At 38.4% G+C, this 21,472-nt stretch overlaps 3 protein-coding genes, 1 long non-coding RNA gene and 1 pseudogene across 4 annotated transcripts; 2 read left to right on the top strand and 3 right to left on the bottom strand.

The window, feature by feature from the left end:
- Nucleotides 1-6,908: 6,908 nt before the first annotated feature.
- Nucleotides 6,909-7,559, bottom strand: LOC108364501 (uncharacterized). The gene is made up of 2 exons (XR_001847768.1): nucleotides 7,185-7,559; nucleotides 6,909-7,123 (listed from the first exon to the last, which is right to left on the bottom strand). It is a non-coding gene; the product is annotated as an uncharacterized LOC108364501 (long non-coding RNA).
- Nucleotides 7,560-10,251: 2,692 nt separating this feature from the next.
- Nucleotides 10,252-11,143, bottom strand: LOC108364500 (protein C10). The gene has a single exon (XM_017618200.1). It carries the CDS (start codon nucleotides 10,890-10,892, stop codon nucleotides 10,542-10,544), a length of 351 nt encoding a protein of 116 aa, XP_017473689.1. The 5' UTR covers nucleotides 10,893-11,143; the 3' UTR covers nucleotides 10,252-10,541.
- An 869-nt stretch (nucleotides 11,144-12,012) lies between these two features.
- On the top strand, nucleotides 12,013-13,743 carry LOC108364503 (FAS-associated factor 2-like). Its single transcript, XM_017618201.1, has 4 exons — nucleotides 12,013-12,500; nucleotides 12,565-12,847; nucleotides 12,934-13,565; nucleotides 13,630-13,743. Exons 1-4 carry the CDS (start codon nucleotides 12,381-12,383, stop codon nucleotides 13,741-13,743), a joined length of 1,149 nt encoding a protein of 382 aa, XP_017473690.1. The 5' UTR covers nucleotides 12,013-12,380.
- LOC108364493 (FAS-associated factor 2-like) lies at nucleotides 13,740-16,046 on the top strand. Its single transcript, XM_017618187.1, has 4 exons — nucleotides 13,740-14,043; nucleotides 14,130-14,761; nucleotides 14,826-14,969; nucleotides 15,036-16,046. Exons 1-4 carry the CDS (start codon nucleotides 13,779-13,781, stop codon nucleotides 15,231-15,233), a joined length of 1,239 nt encoding a protein of 412 aa, XP_017473676.1. The 5' UTR covers nucleotides 13,740-13,778; the 3' UTR covers nucleotides 15,234-16,046.
- Nucleotides 16,047-20,416: 4,370 nt separating this feature from the next.
- LOC108364502 (multidrug resistance-associated protein 1 pseudogene) overlaps nucleotides 20,417-21,472 on the bottom strand; it is a 2,346-nt pseudogene continuing 1,290 nt past the window's right edge.

The following is a 21,472-nucleotide window of genomic DNA, read 5'->3' as shown; positions in this document are numbered from 1 at the left end:
TTCGCTGGCGTGTCACTTGAAAATTTCTACACTTCATGGTATGCTCGAAATTTTTTAGTTTTCTATTTTCTTCTCTATAGTTATTGTGTGTATGCTTTGTTGTTCTTTCCGTCCGCATTGCCATTGTTGGCATTATTGTTACTTTCGCGTTTCCGCATTTCTTCAAAATGTTAGTGCAGCGAAGTTTTGAAATGTTGCTGTTTTTTTTTAGTATTTGTGTATTTTTAGTGTTGCTGCTAAAAATTTTGATATTTTTTAATACACTGCGAAAAATTTTACTTAAAAAATACGAACTATTTTCCCAATTTTCTACTTTTTGAACTTTTAGGGAAGATAAAGTGTCCCTCGAAGAAGTGTTGTCTCCCACTTAAAACAACCACAAATCTTCACAACTAATGCAGCTCAGTAGGGTATCTTAGATTAAGGGAATGAAAACTGTGGGATCAGAGGGAATATGAGCAACCGCAGCGATCTTGAGTGAACGTAAAAGAGGACGGCAGAACGGGTTCAAGGCCGAGACTTTTATTTCAGCAATATCACATGACGCCCTGCAGCGATGTCCACCGCAGGATTTTTTATATGATTTCCAACTAGGGAAGAATGATGCGGTGGCCAACCAACGAAAAATTATGGTATTCCTGCACCGATGGATCAAAGGTGGAAAATGCGGTTGGTGCAAGGCTCTAATGGAAGGATCTGCAGATCAGCAGTTTGATTCTAGAAATCGCAACGATAAATTTCAATCGCTAAGATTTCCAAATGAGTAAGGCTTGTGCCTAAAAATATACAACGCCTCCAGGAAAACATAACATATTTTAATATGGCGCATATGTATGTATAATATGGCGTCTATGTATTAAAACACCCCCTGTGGGTCCGCCACGGACTGACACGTAGTTTAACCGCCAAAATCCCCCCGCTGGATCCGCCACTGAACTGAACTATTAACATCTACAACCAGCTTCTGAAGGATTTGGATGAAGATAGCCCCTACTTTGTTTTACTTCAATGGGGTCAAAGTCTTAAGCATTATTTTAAAATGGTGGTAAATAAAAGAACGCTTGCTGCCTTTGCTATACCAGTCACCTCTGGAAGCCGCTTCGGTCAATTGACAGCCGGTGAGGCGGAAAAATCTGCGGGCACACCAAATGGAGCACCAAATACTGCCTACTATCGATAAATCGAGAATACGCGCTATCCCATATATTTTAGCAAGGTCTTGATCCAGAAATCCTCAATCTCCGCTGAATTCAAAGCCCATTTTGATACCAGTTGCACAACCAATTTCAAATTATGCCGTCTTTTGAAATATAACCACATCTGGATGTACAATTCTTTCTGCGAGTGTATTGCTCTTTTGCATAATGCGCCCTCTAAAAAAAATGTCANGCCAGTGCTGCATGGTCCTTGACATTCGCCGCCACTCATAAATCACGAATTCCACTCTGAGCCATTTAACTTTTCAAGTTAGTTGCGCTAAGCAAAACAGCCAGAAGAGTAACAAAAACCAAAAAAAAAAAAAAACAACAACAACAAACTAAAGCCGATAAAGTTTCAACAAAAACAGGAAACTAACAAATGCAAAACACAAAACAAGTTAAGACAACAAATAAAATAAAAAATAAAAACCAAAATTTGGGAAAGTAGAACTCCTTAAGGAAATCACACAGCAAATGGCAAGACATAGCATACGAGTTATGCGGGGTGTTATCGTGTGTGCGTGGCTTGCCCCAGCAGAGTAGGTGGGCAGCATGAATACTCGCTACGAACAGCAAAATTATTACTCATACGCCCTCGCGTACTTTTATACATACTCATATGTATGTATGTATGTAGGTATGCCATCTTTCGTTATGTGTGTGTGTACACTTTTATGATGCCCTTTGTCATTTGCCATATATGTTCTTTAATTTCTTTCTGTCCTATTTGACTACGCTCATCCTTTTTTTTTTTGTCCTTCGATTCACATTTCGTATTTCATTTTCCTACTCAATTAATAAGTAATTTCCCGTCCATATTCATTTCCTTCCTGTTTTTCGCTGGCTTGCCATTTTTCAATATTTTAAATCCTGATTCCAATAATGAAGGTAGTAGAAGCAAAAAAAAAAAAAAATGAAGGAGAAGAAGCTTGATAATGGCGCGAGACTGTCCCAGCTGAATTCAGGAAATGTGGTCGTTAACTCAAACATATATATGGATGTATGTATGTATGTGTGCTTATTTCTATGCACATATATATGTACATATGAGAGGAGTCAGATATGGGCACATACCTTTACACACACATGCATACATTCATACCTTCATTTGGCGAAGGAAATTATTTTGCTGTTGTGACAGTTTTTCCATTTGTATTGCACTCACACAGAAACCTAAACGTACAAGTATTTACTCTAGCGTTTGTGTATGTATGTGCGTGTTGGCTTTTCTTTTGCATACTTGCCGGTTCATTTTTACAACGATAATGGTTTTTCCATGTCACAAACGCCGCTGAAATGAAACGTAATGCCATGCTTTGCCGTGCCGCGCCTGCTGCTGAATATCCTTTGCATACAGGCATTCACCGTATGTACATATGTATGTGCATATGTTTGTGTCCTGCACTCAACTCACCCGCATACAAAAGGCTATAAATATTGTTTTTGTTTGATTGTCATTCGTATGCTCGCAATGTATTTACGTAATCCTGAGTATATAGTATTTGCATGCCAGTAGCCTTACCGACATCACTTAATGCGCTAGCGATAATGATAGTCAACTTACGCATTGTCGATGACTTCGTTGCAGGCAACATACTCGTACGCCTCAAAGAAAATGTCAAATTGGAAATTTACGTATGGCAAGATTCATTGATTATGTGGCCTGCCGCCGGCTTTCTTCCCCCGAGTAGTTGTGGCGGCGGTGAAGTCAGCTGGCCAAAGAAAACAGTTTTCTTTGCTCGATGCGTTTTATGGAAGTTTCATACGTTCATACATACATACATACATACGTAAACAAAGGTATACCGGGTGTCCAAGACCACCCGTCTACCCCTTCTAAAATGGAGGAAAATGTTTTTTTAATTGGAAAACGCAAAAATACGAACACTATCTTTTTTTTCTTTTGGACGTATCAGCGACTTCCGCTTTCGACCGGCAGTAGGTTAAACAACCTACATTTCATCCTTTTAAATGGGTCTTAAATGTTTTTACTCCAGAATAAAAATTTATTTGAACCTTTTTTCAGAGAAATACCTTTTTCAACTTCTAAATGAAAATTCAAAAATCTGAATTTCATTTCTAGTGGTGCCATCGCGTGTGAATGTCGTCCCCTGGTAAGTAGGCCGCAGCCAAAACAACCGCCATTCGTCCGTCGCGCTGCGGCCAGGTCCTGTGTTAATAACACTATAATAAAAAAAAAACATTTTTCTTTACTGTTGCTGTTGCCCGCTTATCTGCCTTGCGGCAGGCGCGAGTTGATGTACCTATTGGTTTAGCCCGCTCTTCCGCATTTCGACTGCCTTGACTCTGCCTTCGCCTGGAGTTTATCAGGTTGCGCTTAGAACCACGCGGAGTTAGTCGTCAAGGGATCCCGGCTGACCCGGCAGAATTAGCGGGCGACATCTGGCCCCCTACGGTGCTTCTCCCTCTTTTGTTTCCGCCCACCTGTCTCCTTCGAAGCTCCCTGTGCTACCTGTGGTGTCTATTCAACTCCTCGCGGTGTCTGCTGCCGGAACGGCTGTTAGAGCGCTGCGGACTCTTTGAGCGGGGCAGACTTTTTGTGCGGTGACGCTGTGCCTGAAAGTTAGCTGCCGGACCGGTGGTGCCCCCTATCTTGCTGGGCAGGTAAATATGTAATGCTGGATTTGCGATGTGTCCTTCGATGGACGCCTTACTAGGACCTGGCTGTTCATCGTCACTGGCATGTTCGATAAAGAGTGCTGCCTCCTCGGCTGTTAAATGCTCCAGACAGCTGTCGTTGCGCCTGGGACCCTTCGCGATTCTTGGCGTATTACCGTCAGTCGTTAGTGTGACTATTTGTGCTGCTGTGCGAGGTGTTGTTGTAACTGGTGCTCACTGCTTCTGATGCCGCAGATGCCGTTGTTGTTTTAGTTGAAGTGGTTTTTTTTGGCGAGGCGAGCTCAGCAATTTCAATGGCATAAGGGATCTCATCAGGTTCGCCGCGTCGGAGCCCGTTGTCGCGGTAAGGCCACCGTGAGTCCGCGATGTGGCCCGGTGTCGGAAAGGCGCCGTTCAAATACTCCCGGATTACATCCTCCTCGCTGCAAACCGCCTAATAACCACGGTGTGGCATAACATCCTGGTTTAGATGATAGCAGTTCTTGGTCGCTGTTCCCCGCAGTCCTAACTTGGAAAGAGGTTATCGAAGAAGCTACAAGAGCTGCCGCATTACCCCAAACCTGGAGAGGACTGGTTGGTGATTCAGCAAAGTCTCCATACCAACGACAAGGTAACTGCACCAGCGAGGGTAAAGTATACATAAGTTATTGAAAACTAACATGACGACACGAGCCCCCTTAACTTTCAAGTTTTTCCTATATACATATATTTAAAATGGTAGCTTAATAGTTTCTACCAAAGTTATGACGATCAGGAAAACAAAGACGAATGCGTACACGAATACGAATACGAGTACAACGAGGATGACGAGGACGACGAATACCAAGAGGAAGCCTGAAGTGGAACACAATGACGACCACGAAGATTGATGTGAAAGCGAAGGCCAATACGAGGCCGTAAATGAAGAAGAAAACGAAGATGGATACGACGACGAATATAAACGCGAAATTTCCACGAATATGACTATGAAAAATATGAAAACGGCGAAGGACCGTTTTCACCATGTTATATTTGATATCGTTATAGACACAATCAGCTCCATGCATATAACAGGCAGTCGACAACATCGATTAGGATGATTAACGGGGATATAACACTAATCCAGACATGGTGAAAACGGATCGAATACAAATACTTAGGGCCGGTTGCGCAATGTCTGGTTAACACTAACTACAGGTTTAACATCGTTATCGACTTCCAGTTACATGTAAAGAAGTCGGTAAAGTCGATGACCTGCAGTTAGTGTTATCCAGACATGGAGTAACCGGTCTTAAAATTGATACAACTTTCTGGAGTACGAAGCGAACTAGAAATTAATCGAATCAATTTTAACATCCCGAGTAAGGGCCGGACGCACTTCTTTTCAGTAGCTTCTTTTCACATTTTTTTGTTAATTTTTAAATTTAAAAAATTAAAGCTTTTAAAAATATATGTATGTAGGTACTTATAAATTGATTACATAAATGCACCGGTTAGCTGTGCACTTTCCCTACTTTGTGTAATTTCGCTCAGCTTCTATCTGCCAGAAAAGGACACTGATATTGAATGCTAAGCGTCATCTCACTCTCTCGATAACTCGCAGATGTCACTTTCCACTGGAATTATTTATAAACAAATTTCACATAATTATATATGTAAACATTAGGGTGATTGACCCGGTTTTCACAAGCCGATTTTAGGTGATTCTTCCAAAGTTTTTTAAGTGGTCTTTTTGAAATCGTGATTTTTCGAACATGGAATAAACCGGAGTTTTGTTGCGGAGTAAACCGCAATTCGATTTTCCTACATGTAGTGCTGTTAAATGTCAGCTAAGCAAAGTTCTGTTAAAGCGCTAAACAAAGTGCTGCTTAAAGTAATTTTTTACAAAAAAAACACAATTTCTGAGACATTGTTTGCAATAAGGTAGCTATAAAAAATTTATTTCTGCTCAACCAAATCTGATTTCAGTAGAGATACGATTCACGAAATGATTCTTCAAAACGCATTTAAAATTAATTGAAATAAGGTTTTTCAAAACAATGAAAAAAAACACTTATTCCCAGAACTTTTAAATATTTTGTTCTAGATCGAATGTTTGTTTTGCTGTTACCAAATTTTAATACTTTCATTAAATTTTTGGCTTTCATTTCTGACTAAAAGTAAATATACCGCCTTTTTTTAATCTAAAAATTAAGGACCTATTTTTTTCAAGTAACTTTGTTTCGAACAAAGGCGGACTTCATTAGCTTGACTTAGAAGTCAAAATTCGTACAACTTTCTTCATTTTTCATGCGTTGTCATATATGTAGGTGCTGCCCATGGTGGAATTATACAAGGTGTTGTACGTAGTGACAGCTCATGTCGACAGCTCCCTTACAAAAGGTTGTAATATGGAAGCACGAGAGAAACGGGAAGAAAAAAAGCCCGCTTTGCGAAGTAGTACGAAATTTGGTACTATTTTTCATATAAAATTTTGCATATAAATAGTTACAAACGGTATATTATGATAAGCTAAATTCGCGAAAGTAGTATATATAACGTAGTACTTATGCAATAAATGGTAATTTAGTTTATTAAACACAATGTCCTATAATTATAGTCAAACTTCCAAAACCAAAAAATTAGTGGTGACCCCGAGTCGTTACAACATGACGGAATCGACAAAAGGGCGAATCGACGGAAGGGGAGAATATTTCATCGAACAAAATGCCAACTAAAGATGTGGAGCTTGCATCGCAATGCAAGCTGCGACCGTTCTGAACTGAGATGACAGACAAATGGTTTCTACAAATTGAGGCCACCTTTCAGTCGTACAAGACCACATCTTATGTCGGTAAATACAATCTGGTTTTCTCAGCAATTAGCAGCGATGCTTTAAAGGAAGCTGCGGATTTTTTAAAAACCTTACCAACTCAAGACCGATATATTAACCTCAAAAGTCAACTACTGTCACGTTTTACTGATTCAGCCGACCCACATAGGGTATTTGGCTGATTTAGGCATATTTTTATCGCTACAAACATCAAATATAGTTTTAGTTATCGAATAAAACATTCACTATAACTACCCTGTTACTAATAGAAAATTCAATCGTAGTGAAATCTTATTTATTGTCAATATTATTGTGGCTTATTAACATTTGTTTCCATATTGTTATTGAGCTTTGTAGCACTATTATGTTTTTAAGGAAAAGGGAAAAAGCAACAAAGTCTTAGCGGTAGAAGTTACCAAAAAAACAGTTATATCGTTGGAAAAGCAGGGCCAGAGGCAGTGAACCACAGACGGGATTGCAGCAGCAAAAATCACTGGGGAATAGATGCATAGTTAAATACGTAGTTCTTGTTTAAATCTTCCATCTAAACTTACCAAGAAAACAGTTATATCGTTGAAAAAGCAAGGCCAGTGGCAGTGAACCACAGACGGAATTGCAGCGGAAGGAAGCACCGACCAAAATAACTACAAATCCTTGGGGAGAACTCTAAACCGATGTTTTTTTGCCGAATTAATGTTGAAATTTCTAATTTAATTTTCAGTTGCCAACGATAAGAATAGAGTAAATGTCAAAGAATTGTTCAGTGATTGCAAATCGGTTTTGGAATAGGGAATGAGGTAGTTTAGTACTTTTTTAAAGGCGATAAAATGTAGTTTTTTCAAGAGGGAAACACTGATATAGCTAAGGGAGCCAAGATGGCGGATTAGAGCGAGAACGCTGTCAATATCCAACACCTTGTATTATTCCACCATGGGTGCTGCCATAAAAATTTTTATATTCAATTTTTCTGTCAAACGCACGCATACGTATGAAGATTCGCCTTAACTCGAAACGTGATTGTGGAAAATGTCGAATAATCGAACGCCCTAGTAAATATGCAGGTATTTTCGGAAGCTATGAACTCTTGAATATTTGTCTGCTTTTCTTACTTCTTATTCGATATATCGAGCATGTGCTGGAAATTATGTTTGAATGCATTTCGTTTCGTTTACCGTTTAATAACATCGGCTATAAAAGGAGATTCATGCGAAAACTGTTTCAGTTGAAAAGGATTCCAAGACAATGTTGGGCAGAAACTGCTCATCAAAATGCAACAGGTAATTTTGTGTTACTTATATTTATGTATAGTATGTACATATGTAAATATGTTCAAAAATATTAAAATAATATTTTATACATTTTCAGAAATTGCTACAGGAGCAACCAGAACAGCAACCGCCACAATAAACGTAACAGCAACGGCAAAAACGACTAATGTAACAGGTACTGTTCATATTATTGGGCCGAGTGTATAATGAAATCCCGATATACAAAATACCGAAATACAGAATCCCGAAAGACATTATCCAGACACGACTAAATCCCAACCAGACATAATCCAGACACGACCAAATCCCGACAAGACATAATCCAGACAAGAAATCCCGACAAAAAATCCCGACAAAATATAAAAATAATTAAAAAACCGCGCGAATTTTTAATTATTTTTATATTTTGTCGGGATTTTTGTCATGATTGTCTTCTGTATTCACTCAAAAATAATGTATAAAAAACACAGTTGTTGTTATTGTTGTAAGGCCTTACTTAGCCCGTAATTGTCCGCAGGCTCAACTAACGGTAGGCCCAGGAGATTTGATATTTCGATGAGGTAGTACCAGAGGGGCAGGGGGGATGTTAGTTGAGTTGGATTGAGTGAGCATGTGAAGAGGTGGTTGGTGTCAAGAGGGGAATCTCCACATGCTGGACAATCATTTTCGATATTGGGAGGCGAGTTGGGCCAGAGTTACGCGGGTATATCGTGGCAGTTGAAGCTCACTCTCGTTCACAGGTGGTGATTGGCACTGATGACGTCATTCACTCGACTGGAATTTGTAAATGCCGTTAATAGCCTGTCTGTACAGTCCCAGTCCCAGGAGTGCTGTGCGTAGTGCTCAAGCAAGTTCGAGTACTGACAACTGTTGCACCTTACTGGGAGAATTTCGGCTTCACTGTGGATGTGATGTTCTGGCGACGTCAGAAGACATCCTCTGGTTGTTCAGGGTGTTGTATTGTTGCATGTCTTTAGTTTCGTCCACTGCGAACCAATTGTCCCCGGCGAGCACACAGGCGCTGCATAATTTAGAATCGGACGGCTTTGTATGGTTGCAACACCGTTTCTTTGTCTTTGGCCAAGTACTGCCGAATTGAGGACTACGGCTCTGTACTTGGTTGGCAATTTCAGTTGTATGCGCCGGAAACGAGAGCTAGATCTGGGCTCGAATCGTAACATCCGTTCACGGATCGAAAACGATACGAAAGAAAATTACGTGATACGTCAGGCAGTATAAGCTGAATGGGGCAAAGAGTACGTTCACGTATGTCATGACCCGAAAAATGTGTTTTTACGTGACGAGTGGTACGCTATCGTATGTGACGATTCGAGCCCTGACTATTTTCCGGTTATTCACCGTTGGAATTAGTTTGCCATCGACGAGAATACGCAGCTTTCGTCCTTGTGCTAAAATGGTTGCCGAGGGTTAGGCTCCTTGCAGTGAAGAAGCGAAAAAATGTGGAGTGGTGACCGCTTATATTTAAGCATAAGTCATCAATTTCATTTCCGGACGCATTGTAATTTTTCTTTGTCTGGATTGTGTCTTGTCGGGAATTTGAGTCGTCGGGATTTTGTCTTGTCTGAATAATGTGTTATCTGTATTTTATTTGGTCGAGATTTTGTTATGTCTGTATTATGTCCTGTCTGGATTTTTAAAAATTGTCTGGATTATGTCTAGTCGGGTTCTTCAAAGTCGGGATTATGGCGAAGTCGGGATGAAAGGCATGAAATTTTAAGTAAAAGCAATTGCTTACTTTTTATGCATCGGCCCATTGTGTATATGTATATAATTTTAAAATCTGGCAGCAAAGAAACATGAAGAAGAATGGGTGACCATATAATGGGTAGTCGCCTGTATAGGTACACACTCGTAGCAACAGCAATTGTCAGTTGCCATCTGTAATATCGTTTTGGCAACTAGCAAAGCAACTAAAGTTCGATTGCTATTGATAATCGACCCATAAGAAACTATTTTTACTCATAAAAAACTCCATTTTTGACGATATTTTCAAATCGGTTCAGCTCAGGTAAATCTTAATATTTTTCGGAAATATTTTGGCGAACGTCATAATAAATTTTGTAGGACCGGCGGAAAAACCGCACCTTTTTTTGGTGATGCAGTCAAATGTACATACCTACATATATAAAATTATTTATTTTCCAACTATAAACATCGTTTATTTATTTTGATTAATGTAGAATTTGCTTGCATTTCAAGAAAAACAATACTGCACAAAACTTATATTTTAGGCATTTAGTTTAAATAGATTTTAGTGCGTTTTACTATAGCAGGATTTGAAATTTTTTTTGGATTGTGATACAAAAGTTTTACAAAACCAATTCACACTGTCAACTTTTTCAAAATGCATGTATTAATTTCTTTGCTGGATATACTCATATTCTGTGTAAATATACTTACTTATATCAAATACATAAATGCATTTATATATTATGGATGTGCGCCTACAGTAATAAAAGCTTAAACAGATGGAAGCGTTGATCCGGACTAACTCGGACTTAATCCGGATCAACTGCAATTAATTCCCGAGTTGATCCGGATCAACGCTGCCGTCTGTTTATGCTTTAACATTATTACTAATACAAATCATATTTCAGTCTTTTGTTAACTAATTTCTTGATCTCATATCAAAATATCATTTGTGGTATTGATAGCTATGGGCGGCAAGTATATGGCTCTTATCTGGCTACGCAATCTTGCAATTTCCACATCCTCGCGTTCCATTTCACGCACCAACTGTGAAAATTGTACAAGTCCTTCGCGATTTCCTGGGAATCCATAAGTTTTGATAACATCTGTCTGTAATTGCATAACCAATGGAAATACGTGCTGCATCATTAGTAGCATTTCCTTTCCAGCAGAGGCTTTGGCTTCCGATAGCTTCTTGGAGTTCTCGGGCTGATTCACTGTGCGTATGATTTCTATAAGAATTTGCTTGGCAGTGTCGTTGCTGAAATTCACTAGGTAAGACATGCTGGTTATTATTGGTGTTTAATACTTTATTGTTTTTGGAATTATTTTGAGCAGGCAGTGTAGAATAGCAATTATTTTGATTTCTATATTTTGTTTACAACAGGTAAAAGTTGATCTAAAGAAATGTCAATGCGGGGGAGCAAACAACGCTGCCAACTAATCAGGGCTGCCAGACGTTCGTTTAGAGTCCAATATCCGTACACGGACAAAAAGTGGTCGGTGAAAAATGCGTACTAAATCCGTTGTCTCAAATTTGTTTGGCGAGCAAAAAAAAATCGTTTGTATTTAAGTGAACACAGGAATCGTACTTTTAATAACATCAAATATCAACACATGTTTCTACTAGTCCTATTTATTGATTGTTTCACAGACACCTTATTATTTTTCTGACTAGAAAATTTTAGCAAGCAGTGCGTTCTTAGTTTATGTACATGTAACAAAACTTTTAAGGTAGGTTGTCGACCCTACCGAGTAACAGTATAATATTTGAAGCGATGATTAAAGTTGGAAAAAAATAAAGGAAATTGAAGTTTTTTTAATTTTACGCAACAAAACCTCCCAACAATCGAAGTATACCAATATATTGTGAATGATTGAATAAATAAATACTTTTTAAGCCCTATAAATCCTCTTCCCAAGATTAAAATCGAGTGAAAAATAGTCAAGCTGTTAACATATAAGACCTCAAGTACGAAAATAACGAATTTTTTAATTAAAAAAAAATAGGGTTCAGGAACTTTAAGAAATCTATGGGATATGTGTAAAGTAAGTAATTTTTTACAATATGGAAAAACACAAAAATACCGTACAACTTGACGGAAAGCTAAAAATCCATACGTTGAATCCATTCAGCCATTTTCTCCCCTGCAAATCAGTACTGTACGGAACAATCCGTAAATCTGGCAAGGCTGCAACTAGGATCATTTCATCTCTTCATTTCATCATTTTTAAATGGTGCAATTAATGCACGTATGTAAACGTAATGAAATTCCTTATGACAACATATGCGCTGCTTCACTTAACTTCATTTACGTAGCGCATGCGACCCTGCGGCCAATGTTTTTACAAATATAATGGCATCTCTGCTGAACTGTCAAATAAGAAAAGTCAGATAAAAAGGAGAATTCATCGTAACTTGAGCCAATTTGCAGCGGTTTTGTTTTATTATTTTAATAAAACTAGGTTTGTCTGGAAAAACAAATTACGGCGTCAACAGTTAATTTTCCGTATACTTTCACTCATAACCAATCACCGAGTGCAAAAAAAGCGGGAGGGCAAATACTATTTGGGAATGCAAATACTGCAACGCTTCATATCGTCGAGGGAACACGACTTTTCCACACCAGCTAAAACAACAACGACGACGGCAAGGTCTACGTTCTTTGCACCGTCCATACGTGTACACGAACAACAAACTACGAATCATCACCTTTGATTTGTTGCCTTTCTGTACTGCTGCGCCCGAAAAATCCAAACTCACACACAGTCATGGAAGACGGACTTACAAATGAACAAACCGAAAAGGTTCTACAGTTCCAAGACATAACAGGCATTGAGGATATGAATATATGTCGGGATGTCTTAATCAGACATCAGTGGGATCTAGAGGTGAAGAATTTTTACAAATAATGCGCTTAGATAAATACCGGTGTTAATTAATTCCACTTTGCAGGTTGCTTTTCAAGAACAAATGAACATACGTGAAGGTATTCCAACAACATATGCTGCCTCGAGAGATGTACGCGCACCTGCTGTCATCGACGATCGCTTTCTGCAACAAATTTTTTCCGCAAATATGCCCGGTGGTCGAGCGGTGCGCGGAACTGGAGGTCCTATCCCGCGGAGCTTTACAGGCTTCATTGGCTACGTGATTAATGTGGTATTTCAGTACTGCTACTCAACATTCGCCAGTGTACTAAATGCGCTACTGAATCTGGGGCGAAACGACGAAAGAAGTATGTACTGTGGTTAAGAGGGAATATTTTAGGCACTTGGTTTCATTTATTTAATTAAATTTATATTTTACCCCGCTTCATTGTAGTCGTCACCGATCCGGTGGGTGATGTCATGAGCTTTATACGCTCATACAATGAACGCTATCCAGCACACCCGGTCTTCTACCAGGGCACCTACGCGCAAGCACTTAATGATGCCAAACAAGAGTTGCGTTTCTTGCTCATCTACCTGCACAAGGATCCCACAAACAATCCAGATGTGGATTCATTGTGCCGCACTACACTCTCAAACCAATCAGTAATTGATTATGTTAATCGTAATATGCTTTTCTGGGGCTGTGACGTATCCTCGCCAGAGGGTTATAGGGTATCGCACACATTAAATGTGCACGTCTATCCGACGATGATGTTAATAACTCTACGCAACAATCGAATGGTTGTTGTGGGTCGCTTCGAAGGTGATTGCATGCCTGAAGAGTTGATACGCCGCATGCAAACGGTGATATCGGCAAATGAGATATGGCTGAGTCAAGCACGGGCTGATCGTTTAGAACGAAATCTTACACAAACTCTACGCCAGCAGCAAGACGAAGCATATCGGCTTAGTTTACGTGCCGACGAGGAGAAGGAGCGGCTTCGTCAGTTAGAGCGTGATGCTGAACGACAAGCGCAGGAGGCTATTGAACGCGAACGCGCTGAAGAGACACGCCGAAAACAAGTGAGTGATTTGGGAGTATACATATATATTAAAATTTCTAAATTACGAAATATATAATCTTCAGGAAATTGCTCAACTAAAAATTGAGTTGGCCAACAAGGTACCAAATGAACCACCAGCCGGTACAGCGGATACCATCTGTGTCGTATTCAAACTGCCNGATAAATACCGGTGTTAATTAATTCCACTTTGCAGGTTGCTTTTCAAGAACAAATGAACATACGTGAAGGTATTCCAACAACATATGCTGCCTCGAGAGATGTACGCGCACCTGCTGTCATCGACGATCGCTTTCTGCAACAAATTTTTTCCGCAAATATGCCCGGTGGTCGAGCGGTGCGCGGAACTGGAGGTCCTATCCCGCGGAGCTTTACAGGCTTCATTGGCTACGTGATTAATGTGGTATTTCAGTACTGCTACTCAACATTCGCCAGTGTACTAAATGCGCTACTGAATCTGGGGCGAAACGACGAAAGAAGTATGTACTGTGGTTAAGAGGGAATATTTTAGGCACTTGGTTTCATTTATTTAATTAAATTTATATTTTACCCCGCTTCATTGTAGTCGTCACCGATCCGGTGGGTGATGTCATGAGCTTTATACGCTCATACAATGAACGCTATCCAGCACACCCGGTCTTCTACCAGGGCACCTACGCGCAAGCACTTAATGATGCCAAACAAGAGTTGCGTTTCTTGCTCATCTACCTGCACAAGGATCCCACAAACAATCCAGATGTGGATTCATTGTGCCGCACTACACTCTCAAACCAATCAGTAATTGATTATGTTAATCGTAATATGCTTTTCTGGGGCTGTGACGTATCCTCGCCAGAGGGTTATAGGGTATCGCACACATTAAATGTGCACGTCTATCCGACGATGATGTTAATAACTCTACGCAACAATCGAATGGTTGTTGTGGGTCGCTTCGAAGGTGATTGCATGCCTGAAGAGTTGATACGCCGCATGCAAACGGTGATATCGGCAAATGAGATATGGCTGAGTCAAGCACGGGCTGATCGTTTAGAACGAAATCTTACACAAACTCTACGCCAGCAGCAAGACGAAGCATATCGGCTTAGTTTACGTGCCGACGAGGAGAAGGAGCGGCTTCGTCAGTTAGAGCGTGATGCTGAACGACAAGCGCAGGAGGCTATTGAACGCGAACGCGCTGAAGAGACACGCCGAAAACAAGTGAGTGATTTGGGAGTATACATATATATTAAAATTTCTAAATTACGAAATATATAATCTTCAGGAAATTGCTCAACTAAAAATTGAGTTGGCCAACAAGGTACCAAATGAACCACCAGCCGGTACAGCGGATACCATCTGTGTCGTATTCAAACTGCCGAACGGCGCACGACTTGAGCGGCGCTTTCTCAATTCCAACTCATTAATTGTAAGTATTTGATTTTTTTATTAAATAAATATGTATCAATGTTAAAATTTTGCCTGTCACCAACAGGATGTGTACAACTATCTGTTCTGTCACCCCTCTTCACCTGATGAATTCGAGATAACAACGAATTTTCCTAAACGTGTCCTTTATGCCAGCTCATTCATTAACAATGCCGCCATCAACGGTAATAGCAATGACACAACGTTAGCTGAAGCAGGCCTGAAGCACCGTGAAGTGCTATTTGTCAATGATTTGGAGGCGTAATATTCATAGCAATATTTTATACACCAAGCAACAGCGACAAACCATTAAAACAATCATGGGTCAATGTTTGAACAGATTTCATAGAGTAATAATATCTACATGAATACAATTTTCTTTTAATCATTGACCACGCAAAAACTACACTACTAAAACAATATTATTAAACATCTTGATGTTCCCAAAGTATACGTAAAATGTTTAACAAAAGCAAATGAAGCGCATGTTGCTGGCAGACATTTATCGTGCGCCGTTTTAGAAATTATAACAACACTGGATTGTTATTTAATTTATCTGTGTTTACAATTTCGATTAAATTAAGAAGTTGAACTTTTTCCTTTGCTTTTAACGTACTTATCATTTACATAAAATTTATGTAGAAAAATAACTGGGACTAATCTACATACATGTGCACATGTGTATGTATTTATTGTCGGTATCAATGCAAATGGCCCTATTTAACTTTTTTTAAGTTATTTTGTTAGTAATCTATTAGTTTGTTATCAGTTACAAACCTTGTACTAAAATTAAAAGCCATTCCTTTACAAAATATTGATTTCTCTGGATGCATATCCTGTTTTTTTCTTTGCCATGCAAAATTTAAATTTTGTCAAAAAGGGCATATGGTATTGATTTTACATTTTCTTCTAAATACACTGCATTATTTCTCTCTTTCACTTCAATTAATACAGTCGTAAATAACATTTCATCAAAAAACTGCAAGAAGATTTGTAGAATTAAATATTTACATTTCTATACATAAAAAATTGAAATACAAAGTAAAACAGTATGTGTGAAACGTATTTGTTAAGCCTATAACATTTGAGTTTACATTTTAGGCTGCTTGCTGGGGCTGCCCGAAGGCACATTATTTAGGTATGTATAAGCTGTGACCTTAAAGCATAAACCATAAATTTGAACGACTCGACAACATTGGCATTGTCTACTGTCGTCGAAAACTATGCAGTGCTGCCAAGTTTTTCCCTTTTAATACACTATTCGAGTCGAAAATTTAGGCAATGACATGAAACTTTCCATACGATTCGACTCTCGAAAAACGACTTGCATTCGACAGCACTCTCGCAATGAGGCTGATTACTGTAACTTAGAAATAAAACTTTCTCTTGCCGCCATCCCAATTGGTCTGCGTCCACTGTAGCTTCGAGACCGTCAATGCAGTGCTAAAAGCGCGCGGTACACCTGCTACACACGCACTTCATATACCAGAGAACGTCTCTGTACACGCCAAGCAGTGATGGAAAAGTAGATACACTTGGGCTTTTTTCAGTAGTTTGAATGTACATTCGGTACAAGGCTCAACTCTAGATACATTTTCAATGCAGCCAAATTATTTTAATATTATACGAACCAAGCACAGATATGTAATTTTGAGATTGGTTTTATAAGAACGGTCATACAGTTTATGATTCCATCTCGTTACTTGTCATCGCGTACGCGAACCACAGACCTTGCGCAGATTTGTTCTGTTAAATGCATCACAAGGCTTATCTTTATTAGGTATGTTTTTGTTGTAACAGCATACAAATTCTTCAAGAGTTTTTCGGGAATCAGCTGAGCGGGAAAAAACCTGGCCAAATATAAATCTGGGTCTTTTCGGTTATGTAGGCGCGACTGTCACGGCAGGCATCGTCCACGTTGCTGCATTATATATCTTGTCCTTATATATAAAGGATTTAAAAAGCATTGATTTCCACCGAAAAGATCACCGCATTCCAGCGAATCCATATCATATCCGCTCTTGACAGTAGTTTTTCTTCGTAAAAGAATACTTTACAACTTTGGAATATTATCTTAGCAACCCACAGTGACTTGGCTTCCCAATGAGCTGATACTCTTTGTTTATTTCAAGGAGGTAGTTTGTCTTTCCTTAATTTACCGCTGGAGCAATCCTTTTGTTTCCTTAAAGCATTTAAAGGCCGAAAAAGCATCCTGAACAGCTAATGCCATTTTTGGAGACATGACGAGACCAAACGAATACAAGTTTCTGGCTTGTGTAGAAGCTTTCGTCACGGAAATGGTTCAGAAACGTGTTTTAGTGGACTTAAGGTGGAAATCGGCAAGATACTTAGATATAAAAAAATAAAAGTAAAACATAATTTGGCCCTACCTAGATTCTTTCCCTTTTGAACAGATCAAAGTAGTTTAATGCAGATTCCAAAATTAGCTAATGCATCGTAAGGGCAATTTCTCCTCATATTTTCACACCTTCAATTGGATTTTAAGAGATGTGAAATATGTAATTATTTGGGTACATTCATCCGCTATGGGATACAATTTTCTACTCAAATTAGGTACAATTTGCAATTTAAACTTCCATCGCTGATTCACAGTGCTCGTATTATGCATGCATGAATGTGTGTACGCGCCAGCCAATGCAGCGCCACCATTGGCTGAGCAGAAATTCCCAGCGATTCCAAACGAAACAATCGAACAAAGAAATGGCATATGCGACTTGCTAGACATGCTCGGCGCCTGATACCATGTGGAACAATAGACGTGCTCGACGGTTGAAATGCGGTTTTTGGCAACGCCGATTGGTTGCCGTCGTCGCGGTCAGCAAAGCAGTTCAGTCGGCAGCACATGGAAGCAGCACATTGTATAAACGGAAAAGGCAATAGAAGAAATGCGACAGAGAGATAACATACAGCCATCCGTCGCCGTCAACCAAGAAGCTAGCGGCCAGTGTTGCCATTTTGTCCTTTTGGAGCTAGATTATTTAGCTCTATTTTTCCATTTAGTTTCGAAAATTGGGCTTTGGCTCCTAGCTTTTTTTTTAACTCTTTTCAAAATTATCTACCTCTTTTTTAGCTCCAGAAAATTTTAGTTGTGCTTGGTAATATATTTAAATTCCAAATCTGTCATTGTACAAGTGTTGACAACAATTTATTTGGTTATGGCGACCTCAGGCTATTTTCGATAGCTTCATCTTATTCTATTTTATTTAGTTCATTGTCTTTTTTATATAAGTATGTGCATGCCTATAAGTGTTATAACGGATTCGAAATATATGCACCTTATTTTGGTTTTGAATGTTTTTTTTTTCAGCACTTTAACTTACAAAATTCGTTGCTTTTATTAAAATTTCGGAAAATGTAAAAACAACCTTACGTCAATAAATGTTCAACTTAAAAAAAACTAGCTCTTCATTTTAGCTACTATTAGTATTATTTAGCCCTTCTTAGCTCTTTTTCGGCCGTTTCAGCTCCAAACGAATTTGCCCTCTGGCAACACTGCTAGCGGCGGAAAAAGTGGTCGGCTGCATACATACATATGTACATACATCCATGAATACAAACATAAATATCCCACCAGGAAAATACCGCACCGTACCAGGTCCATGTTCCATGTTTTCTTTGTTTTTAGTAGCAAAGTTGTCATCGTGACCAATTACACGTCGAGCACAACATGCAAATAGATTCCGTATATGTATATCCTGAACCCATGGAGGGTTCGCACTTGTGTACAACTGTATTTTAACTTAATTACGGTTTTAACACATTACGATTGTTTGTAACAGGCAAAACGAATCGAGATATGTAGATATAGACAAATGCATACATAAATGATTAGAATGAAAAAAGAAACCCACTCTGTGCACACGATAACTCGAGTAAAAATTTAGATATCTTAACGAAACTTGGTATGTGTACTTACTATAACCGTAGGACGGGTGGAATTAAAAATGGGTAATAACGGACAATAACCAAGCCTACCTCCCATATAACGGGAGATTTCAGAAATACGAAAACAGCGATATTTTAGTAACTACAGCAGCTTATTTACTCTAAATTGATATTTACAATGATTTTCAGACGAAAAAAAATAATAAAATTATAAATTTTTGGAAAATGGGCATATGATTACATGTGTATATCTCGGTAACCGCTCCACCAATTTCTCCCAAACTTGGCATGGTTGTTGGCCTTGGTAAAGCATACCAAAACGGCTGAAAAATTTTTAAAATCGGACTTATTGACCCGCCCACATCCCATATAATGGTAATTTAGAGAAATACGAAATCTTCGATAAATCAGTAAATACTGAAGCTAATTTATTCCAAATTGATGCTTGCAATAATTCTTTAGCAACAAATACGTTTGTGACAAAATTTTGGAAAATGGGCGTGGTACCGCCCACTTATGACCACATACATATATGTATCTCGGTAACCGTTCGATGAATTTGTACCAAACTCTGTGTGATTATTGTACATAAAATCAAAACGCTTAAAATTATTGAAATCGGACTAAAATTACGCCCACTTTTTATATAACGGTGAATTTCAGAAATGCTTGAAACTTCGATATTACGAAATTTAAGGACGCTAATTTACACAAAATTGATACTAACAACAATCCATGGGCGTGGCCAAGTAAAAAGAACTCGGTCAATTTCGATCTAAACCGAAATGAATCCGAGCCCGAACTTCATGGCCGAACTGTTCGGTAACCGAAGGCGAACGCTCGGTCGGACACTACAAATTTGCAATCGGTCTGAAATGTGCATAACTTTTTTTTGGATTACAGTGATTACGGGGCACATTCCATGGGGACAACATATCTTCACCATAGGCATCATCGACGATCTACAGTGACTACAGCTGCTACAACAACAAAAAATCTACAGTGAAACTTTGAAATCAGTTATTAGGGTGTCACAGACGCGGGCATCTGAAGGCATCTATACGAACTGACGGACGAAGTCAAGAGGTTCATAAAACAACCTCTGGACTCTACAGCTAACCGACGGAATTCACAGGCAGTCGGTCTCGACCAACACCGCCTCCCGATTGTCCGAATGTCCTTTTGGAAACATCGCCACCTGACGTGGAGGAGAGAGAGCTTCGTCTGCACCGGGAGACTCGCACCACCATAGCCTCACTTCGCTCTGGCAGAACATTAGAACATTTTCTCTGCCGCTGTCCGTCCTTTGCCTGAATTAGATGGTATATAAAAGAAGTAATACAAACATACATTCATACTGCAAATTGTACCGTTTTGCAGATACAATAAAATAAAACTCCCATCAGCTTTTAGTTATGTATGTATATATACAAATAAAAATATTTTAACAATGATTGGTACATTTTTAAATAACTCGCTTTATTCTCATTGTAATTTGCNAGTAGTATGTATACAAAAATAAATATTTTAAAAAATGATTGGTACATTTTTAAATAACTCGCTTTATTCTCATTGTAATTTGCAATAATACAAAAAGGATATTCAATGTTATTCTTACAGCGTTGACATTCTAATGTATAGTTAAAAAATTGTACATCTAATTTAGTTCCATGATGCTAAGTATCAGAAGGCCCGTCGCATTAAATTAAGTTGTTAAGATTTTACAAAATTCTTAGTTTTTCTTGTTTGTTTTTTTTTTATTTTTTTTTATCAATAATGAACATTATTAAGGTGTTTATATTTATGTAAATTTCTAAGTTTACAATAGTAATATGCACTCCTGATTCACATGCATGTCTTAGCGATATACATACATTTTCTTTTTGTTTAAATACGAAACATAATTTAAGACAATAAAATAACCGCATTACACTCTTCACACTTATGCTAATACAAAACAAAAAAAATACAAAAAAATGCAAAACAAACTGAAAACTTGTTGGTTAAAAAATTATTACATCATAAACGCATTTGCAAAGTTAACATTAGGCCTTATATATACAGACGAATGAGGCAGCATTAATTTTCTGCCTTTATACATACATACATATCTGCTTCAATGGTGCAACGTGAGGTAGATTTAGAAACTGAAATTTAGCTACATCAGTTATCACAATCGATTATTTATTTGTTTGAAATCGGCTTCTCATTGTAACTCCGTACACTTGAACAAGTAGGAGAAATAAAATATTATATTAAATTAATTGTAAAAAAAAAATTAAAACAGCAAAAAAAAAATGCACATTCGAAACAATGCGTACGTTGATAACTCAAGCATTAACTGTAACTGGCCGTATTTCATTGAGGAGTGTATGTTTGTGATTGTGTTACATTGAACGAAACGTTTGTTTAAGTAGTTATATTTAAGTATGTACATTTAAATGTACATATGTACTATGACAACAGCGCAATACATAATTTAAGATGCAAAAATTATAAAAAACAAAATCGTACAACTAATTATGTGCATGTAACAAAACAAAAAGTAAATAAAAGCAATAAAGCGCAAACATTGACTTTTATGTCTACATAAGTACT

The sequence above is a fragment of the Rhagoletis zephyria genome, unplaced genomic scaffold (genome assembly GCF_001687245.7).
Source record: "Rhagoletis zephyria isolate East Lansing unplaced genomic scaffold, Rhagoletis_zephyria_1.1 Rzeph_scaffold_01573, whole genome shotgun sequence".
Lineage (NCBI taxonomy): Eukaryota > Metazoa > Arthropoda > Insecta > Diptera > Tephritidae > Rhagoletis > Rhagoletis zephyria.
This window is presented reverse-complemented; position numbering and strand designations above follow the sequence as displayed.